The sequence below is a fragment of the Cloeon dipterum genome, chromosome 2 (assembly GCF_949628265.1).
Source record: "Cloeon dipterum chromosome 2, ieCloDipt1.1, whole genome shotgun sequence".
Classification (NCBI taxonomy): Eukaryota; Metazoa; Arthropoda; class Insecta; order Ephemeroptera; family Baetidae; genus Cloeon; species Cloeon dipterum.
The window spans coordinates 12929577-12952848 of NC_088787.1; the positions used below are offsets into that span (position 1 = coordinate 12929577).

General features: G+C 42.2%; 2 protein-coding genes across 6 annotated transcripts; both read right to left on the reverse strand.

Moving 5' to 3' along the window:
- Positions 1-2961: 2961 nt before the first annotated feature.
- Positions 2962-15370, reverse strand: SppL (signal peptide peptidase-like protein). 4 transcript variants are annotated; one of them, XM_065477721.1, is made up of 11 exons: positions 14967-15370; positions 9732-9878; positions 6867-6946; positions 6682-6801; positions 6010-6088; positions 5840-5952; positions 5619-5770; positions 5127-5288; positions 4948-5063; positions 4068-4212; positions 2962-3614 (listed from the first exon to the last, which is right to left on the reverse strand). In XM_065477721.1, the coding sequence occupies exons 2-11, from the start codon at positions 9854-9856 to the stop codon at positions 3546-3548; spliced, it is 1161 nt and encodes a 386-aa protein (XP_065333793.1). In that variant the 5' UTR covers positions 9857-9878; positions 14967-15370; the 3' UTR covers positions 2962-3545. The 4 variants fall into 4 exon arrangements, with proteins under 4 accessions (XP_065333793.1, XP_065333790.1, XP_065333791.1 ...); XM_065477718.1 differs by having other exon boundaries at positions 6682-6816; XM_065477719.1 differs by lacking the exon at positions 14967-15370 and adding an exon at positions 11836-12012 and having other exon boundaries at positions 6682-6816.
- Positions 15371-16090: 720 nt separating this feature from the next.
- On the reverse strand, positions 16091-23163 carry 14-3-3epsilon (tyrosine 3-monooxygenase/tryptophan 5-monooxygenase activation protein epsilon). 2 transcript variants are annotated; one of them, XM_065477726.1, is made up of 5 exons: positions 22983-23163; positions 19365-19671; positions 19063-19200; positions 18531-18736; positions 16091-17780 (listed from the first exon to the last, which is right to left on the reverse strand). In XM_065477726.1, exons 1-5 carry the CDS (start codon positions 23044-23046, stop codon positions 17725-17727), a joined length of 771 nt encoding a protein of 256 aa, XP_065333798.1. In that variant the 5' UTR covers positions 23047-23163; the 3' UTR covers positions 16091-17724. The 2 variants fall into 2 exon arrangements, with proteins under 2 accessions (XP_065333798.1, XP_065333797.1); XM_065477725.1 differs by having other exon boundaries at positions 18510-18736.
- Between the last annotated feature and the right edge of the window lie 109 nt (positions 23164-23272).

Sequence of the window (23272 nt, forward strand, 5' to 3'; positions counted from 1 at the left end):
TATTTTGATGGCAAAAAATTCAGCAGTTTCCTTTTAACAGTTCCGATTTTTCCCCCGGAAAATTTCCTCCGCTTGCATGCTCTAATTCGGCGGTGAATGTTTGGTTTTTTCTCTTTGAAGTCTACGGGTGAGGCTAACAGTGTGGAATATGGTTATCGGCGCCACTCTACTCACGAGCGGCTTTTACTCGGTTAACCAGAGACAAAAATCCAACTTCATACCTCACCGTGCGCACCGAAAAACAGGCAATTAACTGAGTATTTACTCGGTCTCGTTGGCTTTATGCTTTGAACGCAGGCGAGTGAAAAATGCCGAGACTTGGGAAAGCGGAAAAACTCTGTTGGTTGGTAATTTAGAGCACGGGAAATTAAAACAAACATATTGAATTAGGAAATCAAGCGTGAAAAAAGCTGACAAGCAGGAGTCCGAATTTTCGACCAGTTTTCATTGAGAAAAATAAATATTACTTTCCTCCAGTTTCAAACAGCCTATTTTCAAAAACAAAACTATGATTTTTAGTGTAATTTTATGGATTATTACTTGAATAATAGTTAAAGAGGATTTTCTGCTTAAAATTATTTAACTTGGACGTGGATAATTTTGCCTTTCACAAATATTAATGTGTATTTTTTAATTAATTTAAGTGACAATTTCATGACAAAATTTTGCAAAAATGAATCCTAATTAATTTGCTGCCTTGAAATACGAAAGCAAACGTTTTTCTGTTTACACACTTCATATAACTCAGTAGAAATATTGATTTTTCTCTGAATATATTCAACGAAAGCCACTTCTCCGCACGCAGATTCCAAAACTTGTCGTTCGGTAAAATTGCTGATGGCAGCTACAAGAGTCCTGAATGGAAAAATTCAAACCGCAGCAGCAAAAACAGTTTTTGCAATGCGTTGGGACGAGAATATTGCACCCTTGTTGGTGTATTCAGGCGTACACACGACACTTATCTTGATGCCCCGCTCCTCTTGGGCCCACGGAGAGCACACTTGTTCTCATTTTGCAGTGCACTTTGGACTAATGGTGTCGGCCTAGTCGTCCTTTTTTGCTCGACATTTTCATCCAATACCATCGACCGTTTGGCTGGTTGTGCGAGTATCTAAGTGCCAACTGCTTTTTTGTCTGCATTACATGCGCTCAAACCAACACACCGCACTCCATATACCAATACGGTCTTTTTGTGCACAAGCGACTGCATGAAATGACTCTTGTCACGAGAGGTGGGCATAAAAACTGGAATAATACAGTACAAAATGTGTACGCGATCTATTCAAATGTGCCTAGGGTGGATTTTTTTTCATGATAATCCTGGATAGGAAAAATGGAATGAGAGGGCGTCGACATCAAACTCTTAAACTCGTTACGGTATTAAAATTATTGACTATTCACAAACTGTGCACCTACAGCTTTGAATTGAATTTATTTTTTGGTACTGTTAAATTATACTAAAAAAATATTTAAGAGCTAAATTATTTATCCAGTAAATTCAATTGCAGCTCTAATAAAATGGCAATTACAAAAAATACTGGAGATTATTTCAGCTTCTAGAAAAGAGCAAGTTTTTTACTCTAGTTCAAATTGCTGAATTTTGACAGCCGCCAAACATAGAGTTAAATATCAGACCAAAGGATGGATATTTAGCTCCCTAAAAAGAATTTTTCAATTTTCAAATTTAGTTTACTTTTTTCCGTGATATAAAAAATAGGGGATGCATAACAATTTAATTGTTTTGAAATTTTTTTAATTTTTCCTAACTTGTAAATTTGAAATGTTTGATTAAAACATCAAAATTGATTTGTAAGTTATAAACTAGAAAATTCTTAAGCAAAATGTGTTATTATTTATTATTCACTCTAAGGAGCTGGTCTGCAAGTATCCTTTTTGGTTGTGGTACATAAGGCACGCTATCCAATTTTTCTACTTTCCGGTAAAAACGAAATATCCTTTCAATTTTGATATCCTGCACCATTATCTCCATCAAACGCAATTTTTCCTTCCGAAAGATTGCACTCTAGACCCTCTCATGACGCCATAGCAGAAATTGAAATTTCCCTTTGCACGCTTGGCTGGGCACACGCACGCACTCCGAATGCGAGTTTTCCAGCACACTTAACACCTTCTTCTTATTATGTGGCTGTGTGTTCCCTCTCTCATTGTGGGGAGGAATTTTTCGCGCGGTTTCGGGCATATTATCTCGAACGAGAGGCGGTGCAGACATCAGAGAAGCACGCTTTGTGCTCTCTGCGAGGGGAAAAGAAGCCGGCCGGGGTGTGCATGTATGTGTGCGTAGGCTTTTTGTCAAGCGCAGATAACAGCCAGGTTGCATAACCCTCGGCGGCTCAAGGGGTATATTTCGTCGGTTGCGCCCGGCCAAGGTGAAAAATACGTGAGAAAAACTCACACACGGACCGCCTGCCTGAATTCCTTGCAGGTATGGGCTTTTCACTTTTTTATTTCCTTGTCTCCTCCCTCCCTCCCCCTGCTCAGCTCTCGGCTGGTGTGAAAACAGAGATTTTGTTTCGCTCTTTTCCTTTCATCTCTCCACTTTGAAATGATAACAAAGCTACAAAAAGAGTTCTCGCGGTGTCACATTTTTGGAGCAGGCAGTTTTTTTTGTTTAACAATGTTTGCATTAGCAGGATTTTATTTCACTAGTCTTTTGTGACAAATTCACAAAGGTGGTTTTGAATAAATTATTTCTCTTACGCAGCGAAACTCTGTACTGCTTTAAATTTGGCGATAAAGATTTTTAAATAGAGCCATTGGTAGTCTGTCAAGCGAAAATTGTTTTTTTTTCATTTCATCACTTCCATCTCGATTTTTAATTGGTGTACTATTGCTTTTACCATTTTTCGTTTGGTATTTGGTTACGATTTTTAAGGATCTGAACGCTTCAAGAAACCTGCACAATTTGTATTTGTTTGGTTCGGTTTTTAAATATCAAAACAGTTTTTCCATGATGTAATCTGCAATGCACCTTTAATTAGAAAATGCTTAACACTAGCAGGAGAAGTTTGCTCGTACATAAACAGTTAGTACACAGGAGGAATACGAAACAGCATGAACATTATTTTCGAAATGCTCTTTGAGGGCATTTTTAAAATGTCCCCATCATCACAACTGACTACGGCAAAATCAATATAATTAAACAAGAGAGTCATGATTGACATCAACACTTGTCTGGAACGGAAAGTAAATATAGTAAATACTTGATTTAGAAAAAAAAGAACTTATCAATACATTGCAGCTTAATTAAAACAGACTCGCGCTTGCATTCGACCTCAATCAAGATCAAAGATAAACATGCTTGATATTTCTTTTTTTCTCTTTATATATATCACACGCAGACACAGAATGTTGTGTAAATGAAACGTCTTCGCGGCGACTTATTGTTGCTTTAGAGTCAACGAGTATGCTTCTTTCTTTCTCTCTCGCTCTCTCGAAATTCACAATTGAAACGAACGATAGGGTGCTTTTTTGGAGAACTACGCTGCTCGCCCGGCCCTGCGACACGCACATCCACGCAACGGGCATCACACTTCCTGGTGCTTGGCTGGCACATACGGCATGAACGGCTCACTCCACATCCTCCGCAAGTCACCCTATAACAATTTTGTTGTTGTTTTCACAATCAGTAGACAAGCAGAAAATGGCACGTCACAAGAGAATTTATTGTGTGGCAATTCAAATTAGACGCCTAATATTATTAAATAAAATATGTTGTGTTTTTGAAATGTGGTACAAGGACAGTTTATTTCAGTAAATTTGAGGACAGAGTGTTTCTATTGGCGATTAAGTAATAAATTCAGTTTGGATCGTCATTAGAATTTGAATGTATAAAGCACTAGTGACAAATATTTTATAAAATACGCAAAATTTTAGAGAATATCAATATTTGTTATAATTTAGTTAAAAATTAAATATTTGTGCCACAATTCAACGCTCGTTACAACCAACTAAACGGAACAAGAATCAAAATCCAGCATAATGTCTTTTTCCGCAACATAACAAACATAATGTGAGAGAGTTGAATAAAAATTCAACTCAAAACTTACCTTGAGGTAGGCCATGGTGAGCAGGGGCAGCAGGGTGAAAGGTACGAGGTACAGCAGCGCTGGCTGAGCAGCCTTGAACACTTCCGAGCTCACTGTGGCGGTCAGCAGCCCAAGGAAGTAGCCGATTAGGGAACAGTGGAAGTAACTGCAAGCACATCAGCACCGTTTACGTGATTTGAAACACAAGACAGAATAATCTCACGCAGTAATAAAGGCCAACTGATGAATATCGTTCAAAACCAACAAAATTATGACAAATTCTAGAAATTTTTGCGCACTCTCTTACTGAAAATTAAGAGCTGAATTTATAAAATCAACGTTTAGTTTGAGTATTTATTCCAAAGCGGACTGAATATTGAAAAAAATCGAAAAATACTCACGATCAATTGAATTTTTAAGCAGTTTACTAAATTAAATTATGTTTAACATTTTGAGATTTTGCACTTGTCCAGAAAGGTAAACAGGCGTCAGGGTTGCAAAAAAACCGCATTTTAAAAATACAGTGCAGTGGAAAACCCCGTTTTTTACCAGTTTCTTGGTGGCAATGTTTGCACCTCAGTTTTCAATAATTTCCTAATTATTAGCTCATGACCTCGGCTTGAAAAATTGTCAGAGATAAATTTTTGGAGAAATTGAGGCAGTAAATGGCAATTTAAAAAAATCTGCACGGTAGAGTATATTTTGATCACTCCGACCACAAATAAAAGATTTTCAGAGGTGAAAATGGCAAAATTCATTTCTTGCTCAAAAAATTGGTAAAAATTGAGTGGTGAAAAAACGGGTGGTAAGCAAATGCAACCCTGAGTTTTAAGAGTTTTGGGCTTTTCAGCCTGTTTTGAATGAAGAGTGGGGTCAGGTTATTTGAAAAAACGTGACGCACCTTATTTTACTAAGATGCCTTGGAGGAGGCACGCCAGCATCAGCGTAATGCAGGGACTGAGATTTCTTGTACATGTCGTATCGCAGCACAAAGCACAGCAAAAGGCCTGGCATCACCTTTAAACGGACAGTGCAATTAATTGAAAGGAACCATAAACGGGAAGAGATCAAATTGCTTACGATGTCGCCCAGGCCAAGCATGGAGAAGTGACCGCTGTTGTGGATGCTTGGAAAGACGAGTTTGCCCGGCAACGACAGCTTCGGCACTTCCCGCACCATGCCGCCCAGGTGCAGTTTGCGCGCTACCAAATTGACTGGATTATCTGCAGGTCTGGTCGCAACCTGAAACGGCACAAACATCATACTTGTAACGAGATCTATTAAGTTTTGTCTAACTATAATTATTTTGATTTAAATAATTAAATAAATAAATAAATAATAATTTCGAGGCATGAAATATGAAAGGAAAAATATTAGATTGTATTTAAGGCTTCAAGAGTTATTGAACCAACTTCTCACCCTCTTTTAAATAATTGTGTTGATGTTCGCATTTATTTGTCTGTGAATATGGCAAAATTTATTAAAACTCTCGCAATGATTTTTTTTGGAACGTATTATCTTATTCTTCTTTAAAGTGTTTTATACTGAGAGAAGAATAAAGCTCGTACTGACCTTGACCATGACATTCGTGCTGAAAATGTAAGATGAGAAGAAGACCCAGAAAACGTCGTAGATTAAGAGGCCGGTGAGCAGCAGAGTGGATACTTTGAGACTTGGCAGTCGCACCAGCGCGATAAATGCAACACACAGCCCCATGCCCATGGCTGCGAATGCGGAACGATGCACGGGAATTAGAAACATGCACACGTGCGTCTCGTTTGATTTGCGCTTACCATCCATGAGCAGCCAGTGGCCTGTGAGAACCCAAATGCAGACGATAAACACGGATAGAGAGAACGAGAGGAGCTCGGCTCCAGTGAAGCGGCCACACACGCCAAATGAGATCCTGAGACAGTTTAGAATTTAGCTTTTTTCAAAGATTTTGCCACCGAGATGAGCTTACTTTTTGTTTTCAGAGCATGGTCGAATAATGTATTGACACATGGGCAGCAAGAGGAAGGCCAGCGCCACCGTAGCGATGACTGCAATGTAAAAAATGTTATGAGATAAAGAAGATAAAAAATCAAACTTTTTGAAACCAAGAAAGGTTATATTGAGTGGGTTCAATAGAGAATTAAATTATTAAAAGAAAACAAGAGATTAAAATTATCTCATTTGAGACCAATTCTTTTCTTGAAACCTTGGGAGCATGAATATTAAATTGCTTAGAAAAAAGAGGACGTTCGTCATAACAAGGAAAGCTTGCGAAATTTACACCAAAGCTGCAATCTCAAATTAAGCTGCCGTGAGTGAATTATTATTTTTTTCAACAACCAATCTGATGTTGACTCACATTCAGAGGGGGAAAACGCTATTAAAAAGGGCGTCTGCACCGAATTGGTTTGGTTTCCAAGTAAGGGAATTATTTGGTATACCAATTAAAATTTGGGAGAAAACGCAGATTTCCTGCACGAAGCAGAAAATAGAAATATGTCCAACATAATATAGAAAAAACATTAAACACGACGTTAAGAATCCAATAGAATGGACAATTTTAATTTGGATAAATTTCCAACTCAGTAGCATTTTAAGTTGGTGTATTTTTGTCTTGATATAATATGATGGAAACACGTACTGGCAGTGCAGATGGCAAAGAGCATCTGCATCGAGTCGAAGAAGAAGAACATGACGAGCAGCGAGATGGAGGCACCGAGCGGCAGACACAGCGCCTGCATCGTGTCCAGCGTCTGCACGTCTGAAAAGAAATTGCCTTCGTTTAGGCAGGGGGCCAATTGAGCAACTAAATCAAATCCAACTCACTGTTTTCACCGCCGCTCGAGGGGTTGTTGGCATTTTTGTTCTTCTCCCGCTCGCGCGCTTCCTGCTCCATGTTCAGCGACCTGTGGGCACGCACGCAGGGAAAAATGGTGTTTTTTTAATAATCTTCATCGATCAATCTCCATGCACGCGGTGGACGGACGGGAAGCGGCGGGCGGGCATTGCTTCCTGCCGGGCCGCGGCACCGAGCGAGCGGCAAATAATAATGTTAATTGCGCGCAGGGCTTTGTTGTCGGTTGATTTTCGCAAGGAATTGTCAGCCGAGGAGAACCGATTGCATCGCTTCCATTGAATTGAGCCATTGGCAATTCGGCAAGCAGTTTGCTTTCCATTTGGATTGATCGCTGATGCAGTTCAATAGTTTCCTCGAATTAATTTCCGAGTTGCTACCTTCAAGAACGAAGCTGGCTTGTGATAGAATTCTAAATTGTCGAGGCTAAATTATGAGAACGTAAACAAAATTAAAACCTGGTCTGAAATAAATTTAAATGAGTTTCAATCACTGACCGAATTTAAGGCTGCTGCTATTTGGTAAATAAAAAAGAGTTTTATACATTCGACCAAATTGATAAATTTAAGGCGTACCATAGATTTGAGCAGCAAAACTCTCAAACTGCGCATTTTTTGCCTAAGGAAAAATGGCTCCAGTGGGGATTATTATAAGATAACCATTATTTACCCGACTTAAAGTGCTTGATTATTTGCAAAACAATTTTATGGTGACGAATAAGTGTGAAGAAAGCAACCTGTGAGGCACGTGGTGATAAAAATAGCAGAGTACTTTCTTTCATCAACTCCTTTTATGTAGAACAGCACACATCAATAACAAAGAAATACGCCTTTCATCAGCCACACAGTAAATACAGTAATCTGTCAATCTCGTTAACGTCAAACGGGGAAAAAATCAATTATTGGATCGAGCACGCAGAACCAGTACGAGAGAAAATCAAGCGATCAAATGGCAAGCAGAGTGGAAAGCATTTTCCACTTTTCTGAAAGATCAACCGGTCATGATCGAGAGTGGGGCGGCAATAATTCACGAACTAATATTCCGGTCGGTTAATGGGTTTGACCCTTCACGCGGCTCGTGACATAACCGACCGCTTGATCACTTCCAAGCCGGCAGAAGCAGAAGCAGATAGAGAGTGAAAGTGATGTGTTCGAAAGCAGTCAGGCGGCATCGCATAATATTTGGCGTGGTCAGTGAAAGTGCTTTTATTTTTTCACGAGCTTACAGCCGCCGCTGCCGCTCATTCCACTCCACAGAACCCAATTCTGCACACGGAGCCGTGTGAATCGACTCTCAGCTCGCGCGAAATCGCATTTTTCTATTAACGGCCACAGATGAAAACCAAGGCTCTCACTAATTAAATAACTCAAATAATGCAACTGCTTCACTTCACTATTTCTGCGCATACAAGCTGTAGACAACCGAGACTGGTATGTGAAATAAAGGCAGTTCAAAGCGGTATGTCCGTTTTTTTTTAACTTTTGGCCTTAGTTTTAAGAGATTATATTATTCACAGAAAGGTTTCTAAATTTTAGCAAGTGGAATAAGTCACACAAAAAATTGAAACATCCACAGTTGTTTCCATTTCATGACAAGCACGGAGAATGTTTTGAATGATGTTCTCAACGTATTTAAAATGTTGATAAAACTGAAGATTAACATCGGTCTTACTATAAAACTAATCCAACAACAGGCTTTCTTTCTTTCTCAACAAATAATGCTAAGCAGAATTTCTTTTTCACTAAAGAGCTCATTTCTCACAAAAAATTATTTTTACCGCAATAAAGAAGCTGTCATTCTGCTCTCGGCGGCGAATTTAACGTAAAACAATACTATCTCGCACAGTGACACACGCAAAAAGTTGCGTGAGAGTGTATTCCCTTCCAGCGCGGTGACACGATCGCCTGAATGCTCTCATGAGCATGGTGTTTGGTGTTTCTGCGTCGAAACAATTGAGTCAAAGATTTCCGTCTTTTTTTAACAGAACCAGAACAATGCGAGCGGGTGCGTTTGACACGTTTTTGCATAATTATGCATGTTTTCAAACTCATCTAGGGCGGCCCCAATTGAGAAGAAAGTTTTTTTTAACTTATTGTGCCTTGTACCCTGAAAGATAAAAAGGACTGCATGGTGTACTTGAAAAGGGCACAGACGAGATTTTCTAAAGATCCATCAATATTGATTTGTTTTTACATGATGGGTGACGAATAAATCATTTTTAATAATCGTTTATCTTATCGTTCCGCAATAAGCTCATTGATGTAGCCGAAGAAATTGCGTTTTGTATCAGACGGCAACTCCTCTCTTAACAGACTGACCCTGAACTTTTGAAACGAGACTAAATCTTTTAGCAAATAAAAAATACTTTTGAAAAAGTTGGATGGATACTAAAGGAAACTTAAATTTTAATTTCTTTCAACTTTAAAGTGAGAGCGTTAGATTAGAAATCGTACGCTGAATCTAGGATGCGCATTTTTTTAAAACCGCACCAATTTGAATACCCCTACATAAAATAAAATTTCAAATAACACATTATATGCGAGTAGTTCCATATCTTATCTTACACCCTAAATGTCCGTTCGCCGTGTTATCATTTGAGTATAGCAAAATGTTATTTGGTTGCCACAAGACCTCCGGCCGTGTTAATGATGGTGGTGACCGGAAGAGACTTATCAAAATGCGATAAAAACTTTTGGGTGGACTAAAATGTTTCTGGCAGTAGCGTTCTTTTCAGCTACAATATTTGACCGTAAACGTGAAAGCGAAATTTCTCAGATAGTTTCTTCATCAATTAATTGATTTTGGCGTAATAGACGTCGTGATAGAAAAATACTTGCCTAAAACTGCCGTAGACGATGAGAAGGATGGAGATAAGAAAGGTGGACACCCTGGACGAGTCCATGAGGTTGTAGGCCCTGGCCACGGGCATCATCAGGGGCTCCTCCTGACCTGCCTGGTCCATGTTGTTTTTGCTCTGCTACCAGCTGCAGACAGTATTGCAAAATAAGGTTTTAAAAACGCATTTCTGACAGAGCTAACTAACCCCCAGCACAACCAGACTGCTTTTCCGTGCGAAAAGCACAATTTATAAAAAACGCTTTATCAGACTGCACTTTGTGCACAGTTTCCCCGTGTTTGGTCGTGACGAAGCGATTCTCAAGTTTTTCAAGTTAAATCGAGAGATCTGTAACCTTGGCCATTTTGTGCACGATAATTGTTTATGTGTCTACCTACAGAAGGATTTCTGCTTTTTGCTTCATAATGGTGCCTGTAAATATTTCACCATAATTGAATAAAACTATTTTGAATTTGAATTTGGGAGCGAATACTTGCGTTTTATCCACTGTTGCTATTTTTTTTTTACCAAATAACAAAACCGGGTCCTGCAGACGTGCAGATGGAAGTCGCAAATATCTTAAACATTTTTTCGGTCGAAGGAAACCTTTTTATCAAGTGATCTCACTAATGTAATTATTTCCTACTTTGGTAAAAGACCAGCAATTTAATATAAAAATATTAACATCTCACGAATTCTTGTGAAAAATGAAACTCTTTAAAAGGGATTAGCGGTTTTGCGGCTTGAAAGTCTAATAATCGGCGCTTCCAATGAAACCCACAATGTTCACGTTTGTAGCAGATACGGTGTGCATCACTGAAAATGGTTTCGACTAGTTTAGCAGTGCATAACCATCGTCACTCGCAATTTTTTACTACAAGCGAACAACGCACGACGCACGATGATCAATAATTAGTGCATGATCTACAAACAACATAATTAATAATAGAGCAAGGTATTTATGGCTGCAATAATTATTGTAGTTGACGAAAACAGGTAGTGCAAACAACCTTTCAACGGTGCGAGTGCGCATGCCGCACATAATTATACATTTCGATTAGTTTACAAAACTAAAACGTTACTACTTGCATGTTTCGGAGGGCCGGTGTTTTGATTTCAATTCTCGCCCGTTGCCGGCTGCGTTACTAGCGGCACCAAAAATATGCTAGGCTGAGAGAGTTATTCAAACAGAACCGGCGAAGTAGGCGGCTCCCTTGCATTTTGATGAATCCCCTTTTTAAAATTCTGATCAGCACGATCGGCTGTGGAAGAGCCCGCGAGGAACAAGGCAAATTGGGTTAGAGAGGAGAATTTCGCACCAACCTGCAGAAGGAAAGCGTCTCTGTCGAGTGATAGTATAATTATAAGACACAGCCAACACCACCGCTGACGATTTAATTACGCCTCCTTATCAGCACAGTTACTAATTCCACGGTTAGGCTAGGGCATTGTCGCGCCCGCCGAGAAAACGGGTCAAGAGCATGCGACCCGTCTCCATTGGCGAAATTTATTGATAAGGGCGTTACGACAGCAGCGACGAATATAATTCACTGATGCCAATGACAGGTGTTTTATTTGGACTCGCATGCCGTGCAAGGCTGAGCGTTTAGAAATACTTCTCCTAAAATAGTGTATTTCTCCAACACACAATAATCACGTCTCGTCACGGAGGAAAAAGGTCAAACAAGCCTTTAACACGAGTGATAATTCTGACATAGCGTCAGGCAAGTAGGAATCCGAGGTTGATATCAAAAATAAAAATTCTTAATTATTGTAATATCGTCGAATTTAAAATAAAGTAAGAGCGGAGCTATGTTTTCTTGCGGTCCAAGTGATGCATTACCGGGGGAAAAATCGACAACAAAAGTCTGACAATGAGCAGGACGCACGTGCTTCATTGATGCTTGTCTGGGGTCAACTTTGCATGACACCCTATTCATCATTTAAGCTGCAACGTGACCTGACTGGAGCAAAAGAACATGCTACACAGACGCAATATAAACGCCGAAATTTTTAAATGAATTTCCCATGCGTCTTCAATTTATTTTCGCCATCGGATGGGCGCCAAAAGAGTGAGAGCCTCAAGTGATGGAGAAGGAACTCACGTGATTTGTTTTTTCTGGAGCAATTTCCAGCCAGACCGATTTGCAGCCGCCTGGGTCCTTTCACGAGCGGCGTGTTTCAGTGAGCACCTCCATGATAGCCGCCAGAAACGAATTTCGATAGCGCGAGATAGGAGAGCAGAGCAGACAGCCGCGAGCAAACAAAACAAAGCGACTGAGACTGAGAAGCAAGGGCCCCACTGCCACTCGTGCTCCCTGGCGGGCAGGTGTTCATTCCCTGCGCCCTTCCTCCAACTCCACCTCCTCCTCCTCCGCTGCCGCCACCGCTCACTCGCGACACTTGTGCACTCCATTAATTTTTTATCCGCCTGTCGAGCCAAAAAGCAGCCGTGGAATTAGGTACACACGCATTTCCGGCTTTATTTTCGTATCAAATTCGTCAACTTCATCGAAACCACTAGTAGAACAAATAAAAAAATTTAAAATTTAGGTATGTCTTTTTTATTTAATTTGGGAGAAATGCAACTTAAATGTGTACGATATTTACAGTAGAATTAACAAATATTTAACTTTTTTAACCTTTGTTCAAGTAATCAGAGACAGACAATACAAATTCAGAAATAAACTATTTTCAATACGATTGACAGAATTGTTGTTCAACAGATTTTAGAAACATTCCTTCATTTCCCTTTTCCCTAGATTCAAATGAAAATAATAGGGCGTAAATAATTTTTGCCAGGGCGGCTATCATATGAACGGCGACTTCCGAAATAGGATGATGGCGGCGGTGCCAATCACCAATTCGTTCCTGGGTGTAATTTCTCTTTATCAAACCATTATTTTATCTCCTCTGCCTTATTGCGGTTCTCATCTCTCACATGTTTTGTTTACACGCCATCTCTTTCTTTGCAGTTTGATGTCAAAATATTTACCAAGACTATCTCCGCTCTACATTATTGACTTCAAAGATTGATAGCACTGCGCATAAGCCGTAAGTTACTATCGTTCATTATTGCATTTTTAATTTCAGTGAGAAACGCGAAAAGAGAACTATCGAAATAGAACTCTCCGAAAATTTTTGTAATGTTGTATCTCATGAAAGCTATAAGCGAATTTTTAAATGAACGACAGGAAAAATTATGATTTTTCATTCATTCCTTGACAGGTATTACTAACAAAAACAAAAATATGGTGAAATGTATCACACAAGCGACACTCCAAGCGTGAAAAAGTGTAGCCTGATCCGAATGCAGATGGATGCACACAGGTGCCAAGCGAGGGAGCCGAACTGGAGCGGACATGTTTCTGAATTCACCAGGGAGATGCTAATTACGCCAACGCCAAGCCAGCCAGCACTGGTTTTTGTGCGAAAATTGGCAAGGAAGAAAAATTGGCCTTTTTGACGGTCTGCTTGGCAGCGACGCCAAAATAAATATTGTGTGTCATGGTCTGGAAATCGAGCAAACATCTCCCAGGACGTGCAACACCATTGGCACTTCGCTGAAACGCGGACGACGGACGACCAATGATTATAAATATTAAATATAGTCCATTGCGAAGACTGGCGCTTCTTGCATTTAAATAAACGAAATTCACAAGTATTTTTTGCTACTTTGAAAGTAAGTCAAGGCCCGGCTTATTTGATAAGATATCTTTTAAAAAGTCCAATGATTAAAATTCTTATCAGAATTGGAATAATGCATGATTGCTATTGTGTGATGGTATTGGAAGTACGTTGGGAAGTTGTAAAATAATTAATTAGTGACTTCCCCTACTGATCTAGTTTTTCGAGGATGTGAAAATGGGAAATGTTGATTTTTTTTTTAAACATACAGAATATTTTTCAAGTTCCGTTTAAAATAACTCATCTATGTATTTAACTGACGGACAAAGTAAGTAAAAGTAATCACCTAATTCTTGGCAGTTAATGTTTTAACTAGTATGAAATTTTCTTCTTTTACAAGGGTTCCATGCAATTAGCAAAATTGCCAAAATTAAGGCACATTGCACGAGTGGTAATTACATTTTTTATGAGGTAAAAGGCGTCGGCCGTCTGTGAAAGCTTTTGTCAGGCACGAGCCACCACTGAATCTGCTTCGAAATAATTGCCAAAACACTTGAAAAGAGAAACTTTCGTCACGAGCGTTGAATATACAATCCAACCAGTGCGATCAAACCCAGTTTTATTTATTTTCCCCCCTAAAACGAGGAAACTGCACTCCCCTCTTGATGGGTTTGAAGCACACATCCTTTTTCCGCGCGATGCTATCTAGATCGGATACTACTGTTTTAGTTTATTTTTTTCTCTTTTCACTTGCAGTGCGGTATGGGATGCTATGCTCGGTGTCGGAAATAACAATAATGCCGCGTGCCCTTGCAGTGCGGTCGCAGGTCACGCTCTTCTCTACTTCCGGTCATAGATACAGATGCACTTAGTCATTATTATTACTAAACCCATGACACTCTTTTTCTATTTTACACTTTGAAAACAAAGGCTGGAGTTGTATCACAATGGGCCATTAACAAACATGTCAGACAACACTTAGGTTAATTATTTTACAGTGCAGCACATTTAACATTCCGCTTTGATGAAGAGCTTCTTATTTCTTCAACAAGTATTTCTGTTTGCCTTCTTTTCAAGTAAATTTCCATGCTGAAAACTGAGGGAAGGAAAAAAGAAAACTAAAAGTGTGCAAAGAGAGCATCATATAGTAAATATTTGTAATCTTAACCTCCTTTACACCTAACAATTCCGCAATGATTGTAGAAAATTTACACTCACGACGCGCCGCAGCAATCAATAGGTTTTGTTTCAAAGGTCGCGAACCTGAGTTGATGCCAAAATTGAGCATTGCGGGGAAATTTAGGGATATAGAATATTAGCTATCTTAATGAAGAATTGTTTTTTTTTATGCAAAGAAATAAAATAATGAAACTTGTTGTCTAATTTCTAGGCTGCTTCGGGCAGGTCAAAGGGCGAAAGGGCGTGCGAATTTGAGCGAATCGAGCACGGATAGCTGTGAAAATAATCGATAATCATGCACGAGAGGTGCGAGACACATAAAACACAGGATAGTGCACGAGTGCATTTCGAACGGCGGCAGCATAATAAAAAATACATAATGCAATACATAAATCGGTGCTAATGAACGGTACATCGAGCCAAGTCTCACCTGAATCAGGCACAATCGAGAGCGGACGACGCCGACGGCTGGATTCGGACCGTCTCAACGCCTACCGTCCGACACTGTCGGTCGATGGCATGTCTGACGTTCGGCAGACGCAGCTCCTGGTCGAAAACCAGGTTTCAGGAGAGAGCTTTGCGAATGTGTGTCGAGGTGCGAAAGGGTCGACCCTCTCGTCTCGACCAGAGCGCAAAAGGGTCGGGTTCGCTTTCTTGCCAAATAGCGAGGCTCCCTGCCAAATCCGCGACGTCTCGGCAGCGGTGGGTGTCCCGAGAGCGAAAAGTTCGGACGGCTCTTGGCTCTGGCTGGCACCCGCAATCAGGTAAACATTGTTCCCAGCCGAGATCTCACTTCCCTCTGACTTTTACGTCACGCCGCCATCTTGATAAATAATGAAAACTTCTTCAGCGCCTCCCACCTTCGATCAATTCTTCTCTCTGATTGGTCGCCGGCTGCGGCTGGTCTGGGAAGTCCGTTTGAAGGGTTTCACCGCGAATTCTTGGCTTCGAGAAATATAGCCAACCTGACGGATGTTCAGCAGCTTTCGCCGATTCGTTAATCAAATGTTTTGCTCATTTCCATTAAGGGTTTCAAGTCTGATGAAAACGTGAACAAAAACAGCAAATTTTCAATACTGAAGATGACTTTAATACCGTTAAGCACATTACTATTGAAAAAACAGCAGAAATTCAAAATTAAGAACCAGGTAATAAATTATAAAGTGGAAAATGCGATTCTTGCGAATTTTTTAGAATGATTGCTTGCGTTCAATGATATAATTATATTACACAATAATTGCAAAATGATCAGTAAGTATTGAATGAAATCTGCATCGCAAATAATAAATCCTCGCTCTCGTCATATTAACACAAAATAAATGGGAGTTATACTGCAATGTACACCGATTTTGCATTCCTGTCTGAACCATTCTTTCATTCAAAAATTTGGACAACAAATCACAGCATGCCTTACAAAATAATGTCGTTTAAAAAAATTAAAAGTGAGCAAAACATGCTAGATGGAAAAAGGACGCGAAACCTTTGTTGACAGCAATAAATTGTCTGCGTAGGAGTGTGGTGGGGGGAGGAATATAGAAACCATACAAACATATGTATCAATATTGCATCATCTTTTTTTATCGTTTTTTATCTACATTAAATTTGCGCCATTCCAGTGTTATATCATTATTGGATAAGTGAAGTTTGAAAGTATAGTTATGGAATGCTTAGAGCATAATTAGTTATTCATGCCTTCCAAAATATTACTATCCCTTCCTCCTCTCTTTTATCTCTCGCTTCTGGTAATTGACAACCATATATCGAGCGTTCTCTCCCCCCAAAACTTTTGGATGTATGCCTTCCATGTGTGCCGATCGCAAACTACGTTCCAGAAAATAAGTTGAACTCGAGATTTGAATTGCTCCGTCTCTTTCCAAGACAATAAATAATATTACAAATTGGCCACCGCTTCGAATAATTTATTTCAAACACAAAGAAATCTGGCAGAGTAGACAGCTAATTAAGTATGCGCACGTGCTCGCTTTTTGTTTCTTCCAAACAGGACCTTTGGAGCCGTCAAAATATTTTGAAAGGCGACACTGATAAATGTGCTAAATGTGTTCATCACTCACTTCTAGTTGTTAAAAGCGCGACTCGCAATTAAAAGGCATGAATACACTCAATATTCTTAGCTACTGCAAGATGAAATGTGTGACTGATTGGGGTACAAAAACATTCAATTTTGGCAGCTACATTTAGCAGTGGTGGCGGCATGTAGGTAGGTGGGTCAACCGATCGATTATTGATACCTGTCCAGCTATTGAGTTGATGCATTCTCACAGTCACATACCAAATCAAAAGTCAAGAGTCGATAAGGGTACCAATTGGTTCAATTCCAAATTCGCCATAGCGATACAATGGTTGGTTGGTTTGTTGGTTACCCTGTTTGCCATTTCCGTTACAAAATAAAGGGTCTCGCTGCCGAAGAATCGGTTGACGCAAGTGTCAAGGGCTCAGATGGTGCTCGAGATGGCAAATTTGGTTCTCGTTTTCGCGTTACACGTCAGACGGAAATTCTTTGGCCCAGCATTGTGTCGCTATTGATTTTGATGTAGCCCAAAAAAGCTGTTATTAGATCGGTTTGAGCATTTTTGAGGATTTCTAGTGATTTGTTTTTCTTTCTTTCTTTTAACCTGTGACAGTTTCTTTTCTTGATTTAATTTTTTAACCTACACAATACCATATACAGGCTGGTAAAGCACGACTTGTGATTCACACCATGTCTAAAGACAACGGCAAATTATAATAAGGGGGCCAAGTGAGAATTAAAAGTTTAAGTTTGAAAAGAGAGATCACATAGATACATTTAAAAAACATCGTCCGGAGTTATTCTTCTGCTTTTTTTTACCATGCTTTGCAAAATAATTATATGTTAACAGCAATTATGTTTTTTTTTCTTTGTAATGCCACTCCTACTCCATTTCCTCCCCCGCTGGCCCTTAAATGATCCCTTTTCCAGTCCGGCCATAGTCAAAAAACCAGACACACTGTACATTTTTTGACACGTTTTGTCGTGGTTTTTCAAGCACGGCTGCGAGTTTTCCAAAATCTTAACAAAGAGACAATTTAAAGAGCTCAGGTTGCTGAAAAAGAAAAGTGATTTTGAGAGGAGGGCCAAAATGAGTCGGCCGCAGACACACGATTGGTCCCTTGCCGACTAATGCTTTTTACACTTGATATCTAACTCATTACGACACATCCTGATCTTCAACATCCTGCAGCTGCTCCTTAGTCTCGCCCTCTCCTGCAAATGAAAATCAGATTTAGTCAAGGCAAAGTTATGCCGGCCGACTTCAAACAAGCTAACACCTCCAGAAAGTAGCAAAAATATGGATTTGAATAGACGTTGCCAGTCACAAAAAGAACAGCAGTTGAACAAAAAGAACAATGGCCTCAATTACCTTTATCAAATTTGCTGGCGAACCTTAAAAGTTGCATTAATCATTTCCGCATAAGAGGACAGAAGCGTCCTCCAGTCGGCATACATTTCACACAACCCGTTAAACCTAGCCAGCGTGACTGTTCAACTTGTTTGCTTTCACCAATTGATTGGCATTGCATTTTAATGGTTAAGTTGATCTATGTGACACATGCAACAACCAAGTTAGAGGAGGATGATTGATAGCTCATGATCGAAGCACATGATAAACCCTCTCAACCACAGTCCTAAGTGGTTTGCAGTGCACTAAAAATGATTGCAATGAGTGCAGGCCTCGGTTAGGAGGCCAAAGGTGCAATAGAATGGTCCTTGATGAATGTTTGATGGCACCATGATTCGGACCGCGGCAAACGTGAGAGAGAAGAGAAAAAACATGGCATGCAGGGTGATCGGCCGGCCGCGGCCAGTGAGCCGCGTGTACACGAACACAACAAAAAGCAGCAAAAAACGTGGTACAGTGGCGAGAAACCGAGTGCTTTGCAGACGTGTTTAGGACTTGATGGTTGGAGTTTGTCAAAAAGCAGAGTTACAGACCAGAAGGTTGCTGGTTCTCACCATCGCCCTGCATGTCTGACGTCCACAGGGTGAGGTTGTCTCTAAGCAGTTGCATGATGAGGGTCGAGTCCTTGTAGCTCTCCTCCGACAGGGTGTCCAACTCCGCGATTGCGTCGTCGAAGGCGGCCTTTGCCAAGCGACACGCCCGATCGGGCGAGTTGAGGATTTCGTAGTAGAACACTGAGAAGTTGAGAGCCAGGCCGAGCCTAGAAAACGACAACAGAATTGGGCGTCACTCAGCGACAGTTCACGGCAGAATTCGGTCGTATCGGAGGTTAGAATCAGGCAGGTTTGTCCTCATCACACGAGTGTCAGAGTGTGAACAGCCAAGAGTTGTTATCATCATTTTCAAGTAGTGTGGCAAAAACTGACAGCTCAGAGGCATCAAACACTCTCTTAGGCCGAGTAATGGTTAAACGGTCAAGCACACCAAGCGTTATTATTATTATTAATCAATTTCCAGAGTGCATGCGTCCAATGTTTCGACAATTAGTCTTTTTCCACACTGGCGTTAAACGAGGGCCAATATTACCTGATGGGGTGTGTGGGAGGAAGCTCTGTCATGGCAATGTCGCTCGCCGCCTTGTACGCGACCAGCGAGTTTTCTGCAGCCTCCTTTCGGTCGTTGCCGGTGGCGAACTCGGCCAGGTATCGGTGGTAGTCTCCCTTCCTGCAATCAAATTATACGGAATCAGTCTCAAGCAAAAGAGATCACAGAGATAAGAGATGTCAACGAATATTTCAAAGGGAAACAGGTATACCTGCCGGGGCAATCGACCTAGAAAGTTGAAAGAGGGTCAAGCGGGCCGAGGGCAAGGCGAAAGGCAAACTTACATTTTGTAGTAGAAGACCTTAGATTCACCAGAGGAGGCGCAGGGGATGAGGTGCTTGTCGAGGACGCCCAGGATGTCGGAGCAAATGTCTCTGAGCTCCTTCTCGACTTGTGACCTGTACTGTCTGATCATCTCGAGCTTCTCCTCGGCGCCTTTGTTCTCCTCCTTCTGTTCGATACTCGAGATGATGCGCCAGGAGGCCCTCCGGGCGCCGATCACGTTCTTGTACGCGACGGACAGCAGGTTGCGCTCCTCCACGGTCAGCTCCACGTCCAGCGATGCCACCTTTTTCATCGCGTCCACCATTTCTGCGGGAACAAAAGGAGCAGCATTTTAATTCAAGTCATTCATCGCTTAGGCAGAGCTGCTTATTGTTAATTGTAACGCCCTTGTTTTGCCGAGCGAAGCCTCTAAAAGAAAACATTCCGCGCGTCTCGCTGCCGAATTGAACTCGTTTGGAAGAAAAAAGGTTAACGAGCCCCCGTCTGATGGGCTGCTGACGTGATTCTCTGCGATTTATTGATTTCCGCGACACAAGGCATGAATTTTTCCTCAAGAGGACAGAAATAGTCGGCCGCACACACATGCCTCATATAAATTGAATTTCTGGCAAACGGGGGAAATCGAGTTTGTCGCGTTTGCTTCCAACTCCGCCGAGCATGCGGCGAGATGAGTTTAAACCGATTTTTCACAGCAAAGTGGATTTTGGTGCTGTGGGCGCGACTACTCGCGGCTCGAATCAGTTTCGCCTAACGGTGAAACCACCTGTTTTCCACCACGACTCCTCATTTTCTCCTTCATCAGAAAGGCAGTTTGCCTGATTTGGTTTCAGCAAAATTGAATATAGTTCACAAATGAATATCATACCTTCTTGGATATTATATAAATATATATATTAAAACTGTTTTACTACTTTATTTAAACGTCGGGCAATCATTAAAAGTGACATTTTATGGATCATCTTTTCTTTTTTGTCCAGACTAGGCGTTTGTCGCGACAAAAGGGAGTCGAGCGGCGAAAATCCAGCAATTGGCACGCCAAATCCAGGCGCTAAAAATAGCCGCGCAGCATCGCAGGCTCAAAATAGCGGCAGTGACCGTGTGCTCCAGCACCCCGGGCCTCGCCCCTTGACCCCGGCTGCCTCTCTGGGCCGCCGCGGGCCGCCAATCAGCCCCCGCGACGTTTCGGCGCCGGCGATTCCGAAAAAGAGGCGGCCTGATTTCGCTTTTGGCCTGCCCGCAGCGTCGAGCGAACGAGCGAGGCGGCCGCCGCCGCCTGACGTCACGCGCGCTCGCTGGCAACTTGAAGCGCGATGTAGCGAACTCTTTGGAAAATCAATAGCCCCGGCTTAAGTTTAGAACCGCACCCGAGCGGCAGCGGCGAACACCGCCGACACCGGCCGTGTTTGCGCTCACTCGCGTGTCCGTCCACTCGCGGCGTCTCGTCCGCACGGCGGCCCCAGGCTCGAAAAAGCGGTCAGCTCCAGTGAGTGGAGTGGCCCACTACCGAAAATCGGCTATTTCTGGCCGCCGCCTGCTGGAAATAAGCTAAGCCGCGCAAATCGCGAATCGCATCCCGGCCATACCGAGACCGCGTGTCTTGCGATAGGTCTGGAAAATTTGGATAGGCTCGCCGAGCTGAGATGGCAATTTCCGAGGAAGAGAAAAGACCTAAGCTCCTAGAAGAAGGAAAAAACAACTAACTGAATTCAGTGATCGGTTCAAAAGGGAAAAGTTTCTAAAATTGACTGTTCAGTTATAAAGAAAAATATTAACGCAACGCCTTAACTACAGTCAGTGTTGTAGCTCGTTAGCCTGGCCATTATGGTTTTAAGATATCAATAATATGTCTAGTATCGTTTCCATGATTTTCTTCTATATATCCTAACCCGAGTTATATTTAATTTTCATGTTACATTAGGACTCGAATGAACTTAGAAACTGGAACACCATCAAATATATTGATTCCAGAAGTTACGCAATAATATATTGTTTTCCTTTGTGTAATACAAAACAACTGTGCGCCTTAGGAAGTTATTAGTTCACAATTTCATCACGAAAACAGTTAATTTTCTTCAAACAACATCGTCATTTGTTTAATTGCTCAATATCTTAGGATTACTGAGAGTTGGTAGCCGAACTGACGCAGATTTCCCTCGTTTGACAGGGTGGAAAGCTAACAAAGAGTGGCTTACACTATCAGCCACACGCGCGCGTACCGATAAAGAGTGCTATCAAGCGCAATTCGTCACTCCCTTTTGAATCCGAAATGAAAAAGGCGTTATCTGCGGCGGCGATGAAAGTCACCGCGCAGCCAAACAGAATTATGTGTGACGCCGCGAGCAAATAATACTCGCGTCTATTTTCCCTGAGATGAGGTCACACGCTGCGCTGCTCGGCTGACTCAGGCGTCTAACTTACACGGCAAATGAGCTGATTTCCTAGCAAAAAAGATCCTCTCGCGGCAGGCCAACCTGGATCAATCGACAGTGGCGGCGGGCGCTGCGTGGGTCGTACGTACACGCGAGAGGGGTGCCTGCCGAGCAAAAAAACCGAAACGATCGGCCGTGTAATTGAACGCACTCAACTTTCGGTTTTGTTTTATTTGCGTCGCGCTCGTGAATAATACAATACTTTGTCACGCAAGCATCAATTGAGAACGGAATGGCTAGGGATTCCCGGTCGCCGCTTCCTTCGCTCAGCCTTTTTTCTCCGTGATTTATCGTTATGCTTATCTGAAATAACAATTTTACGATTAAATTAACTCGAGCTATTTATAAAAAATTTAATAGCTCCGTGACTGTCAACAAATGCAGCACAACATATTATCGATTAAAGTGCACCTGTCATCAATGAACCGTTCGATAATTTTTTTGATGATAATAATAATAAATTCATTTCGTCATAGAAATTGTTAGCGCATCGGGTGAAATTGCGAAAGCTGAACCCGCTGAACGGAAAGCCACCCCTTTATTGCTTCCTTCAAATCGGCGCACTTAGCTCGGATTGGCACCAGCGGAAGACAATGGAATGCCTACAGAATACATGAATGCACGCGCACCGCCCAATTAGGCATCGACTAAGCTCGGCGGATGATTAAGCCGAATGGAATGCGGAAGGCCCGACACCTAAAGGGGTGAGCGGCACCAATTTCACGCTCCACGGCCCTGCCAGGAAGACAAGGGCGGAGAGAAGGGTGGGCCCGAGCCGTCGGGGGCTGGTGCGGACGACGGCCGCACCTGACCCGCGACCCGCAGCCCGGCCCGACAATGGGCCCAGGACCCTACGAAAAGCTCGACGGCCCGGGCCCACCGCCACCGACCGGGAGCTGCCGAACGAACGTGCGGCAGCAATTTTACCCCGAACGCTCGGTTTGACGTTTCGGCGACGCGCATTTGCCGGTCGGCGTCGCGAACGTGCGGCCAAAACGCGAGCTGGGGCGTTTCCCGGGTCGGCGCCGACGGTGCGGACGGCCGCGGTGCTCGCCGTGCTCGCGGAATCTGCAAATTCAGCGGAATTCGACAAGAGGCTTCGCTCGCGGAGACGACTCCAGAGTCGGCTCTTTCCGCCCACCAAGATCCCGGTGAAATAAGCCACTGCTGCCGAAATTACGCACTTACCATCGTATCTCTCAGCTTGCTCCGCCAATTTGGCTTTGTAAACGTTATCCTCCCTTTCTGACATGACGGATGATTTGAGATTTTCCACCTAGGTAACAATCAGGCCGTACTCTCAAAATGCAAGATGGCTGCGTCCGCGATCGCCCGCTCAACTACGCCAAAGTAGTCCGCGTATTGTGTATCCGTGCGCGCGCAGCGGCTGCTTCCTCCGCTTCAAAGAATAGGGCAGCCGCTGCTGGTGGAGCTGCTAGAGAGTGGATCAATCGACAGCGTTGCCGTTTTCATGGCTA

Bases quoted from the DNA above. Each gene is read 5' to 3' on its own strand.
- SppL (XM_065477718.1), bottom strand. From the start codon at position 9,856: ATGGACCAGGCAGGTCAGGAGGAGCCCCTGATGATGCCCGTGGCCAGG. The intron at 6,089-6,681 runs GTACGTGTTTCC...TTTACATTGCAG, and splicing joins CTTTGCCATCTGCACTGCCA to TCATCGCTACGGTGGCGCTG. The intron at 5,289-5,618 runs GTCAGTACGAGC...GTGCCGTTTCAG, and splicing joins GCACGAATGTCATGGTCAAG to GTTGCGACCAGACCTGCAGA.
- 14-3-3epsilon (XM_065477725.1), bottom strand. From the start codon at position 23,046: ATGTCAGAAAGGGAGGATAACGTTTACAAAGCCAAATTGGCGGAGCAA. The intron at 19,672-22,982 runs GTAAGTGCGTAA...TTGTTCCCGCAG, and splicing joins GCAAGCTGAGAGATACGATG to AAATGGTGGACGCGATGAAA. The intron at 18,737-19,062 runs GTAATATTGGCC...GTCGTTTTCTAG, and splicing joins CCTCCCACACACCCCATCAG to GCTCGGCCTGGCTCTCAACT.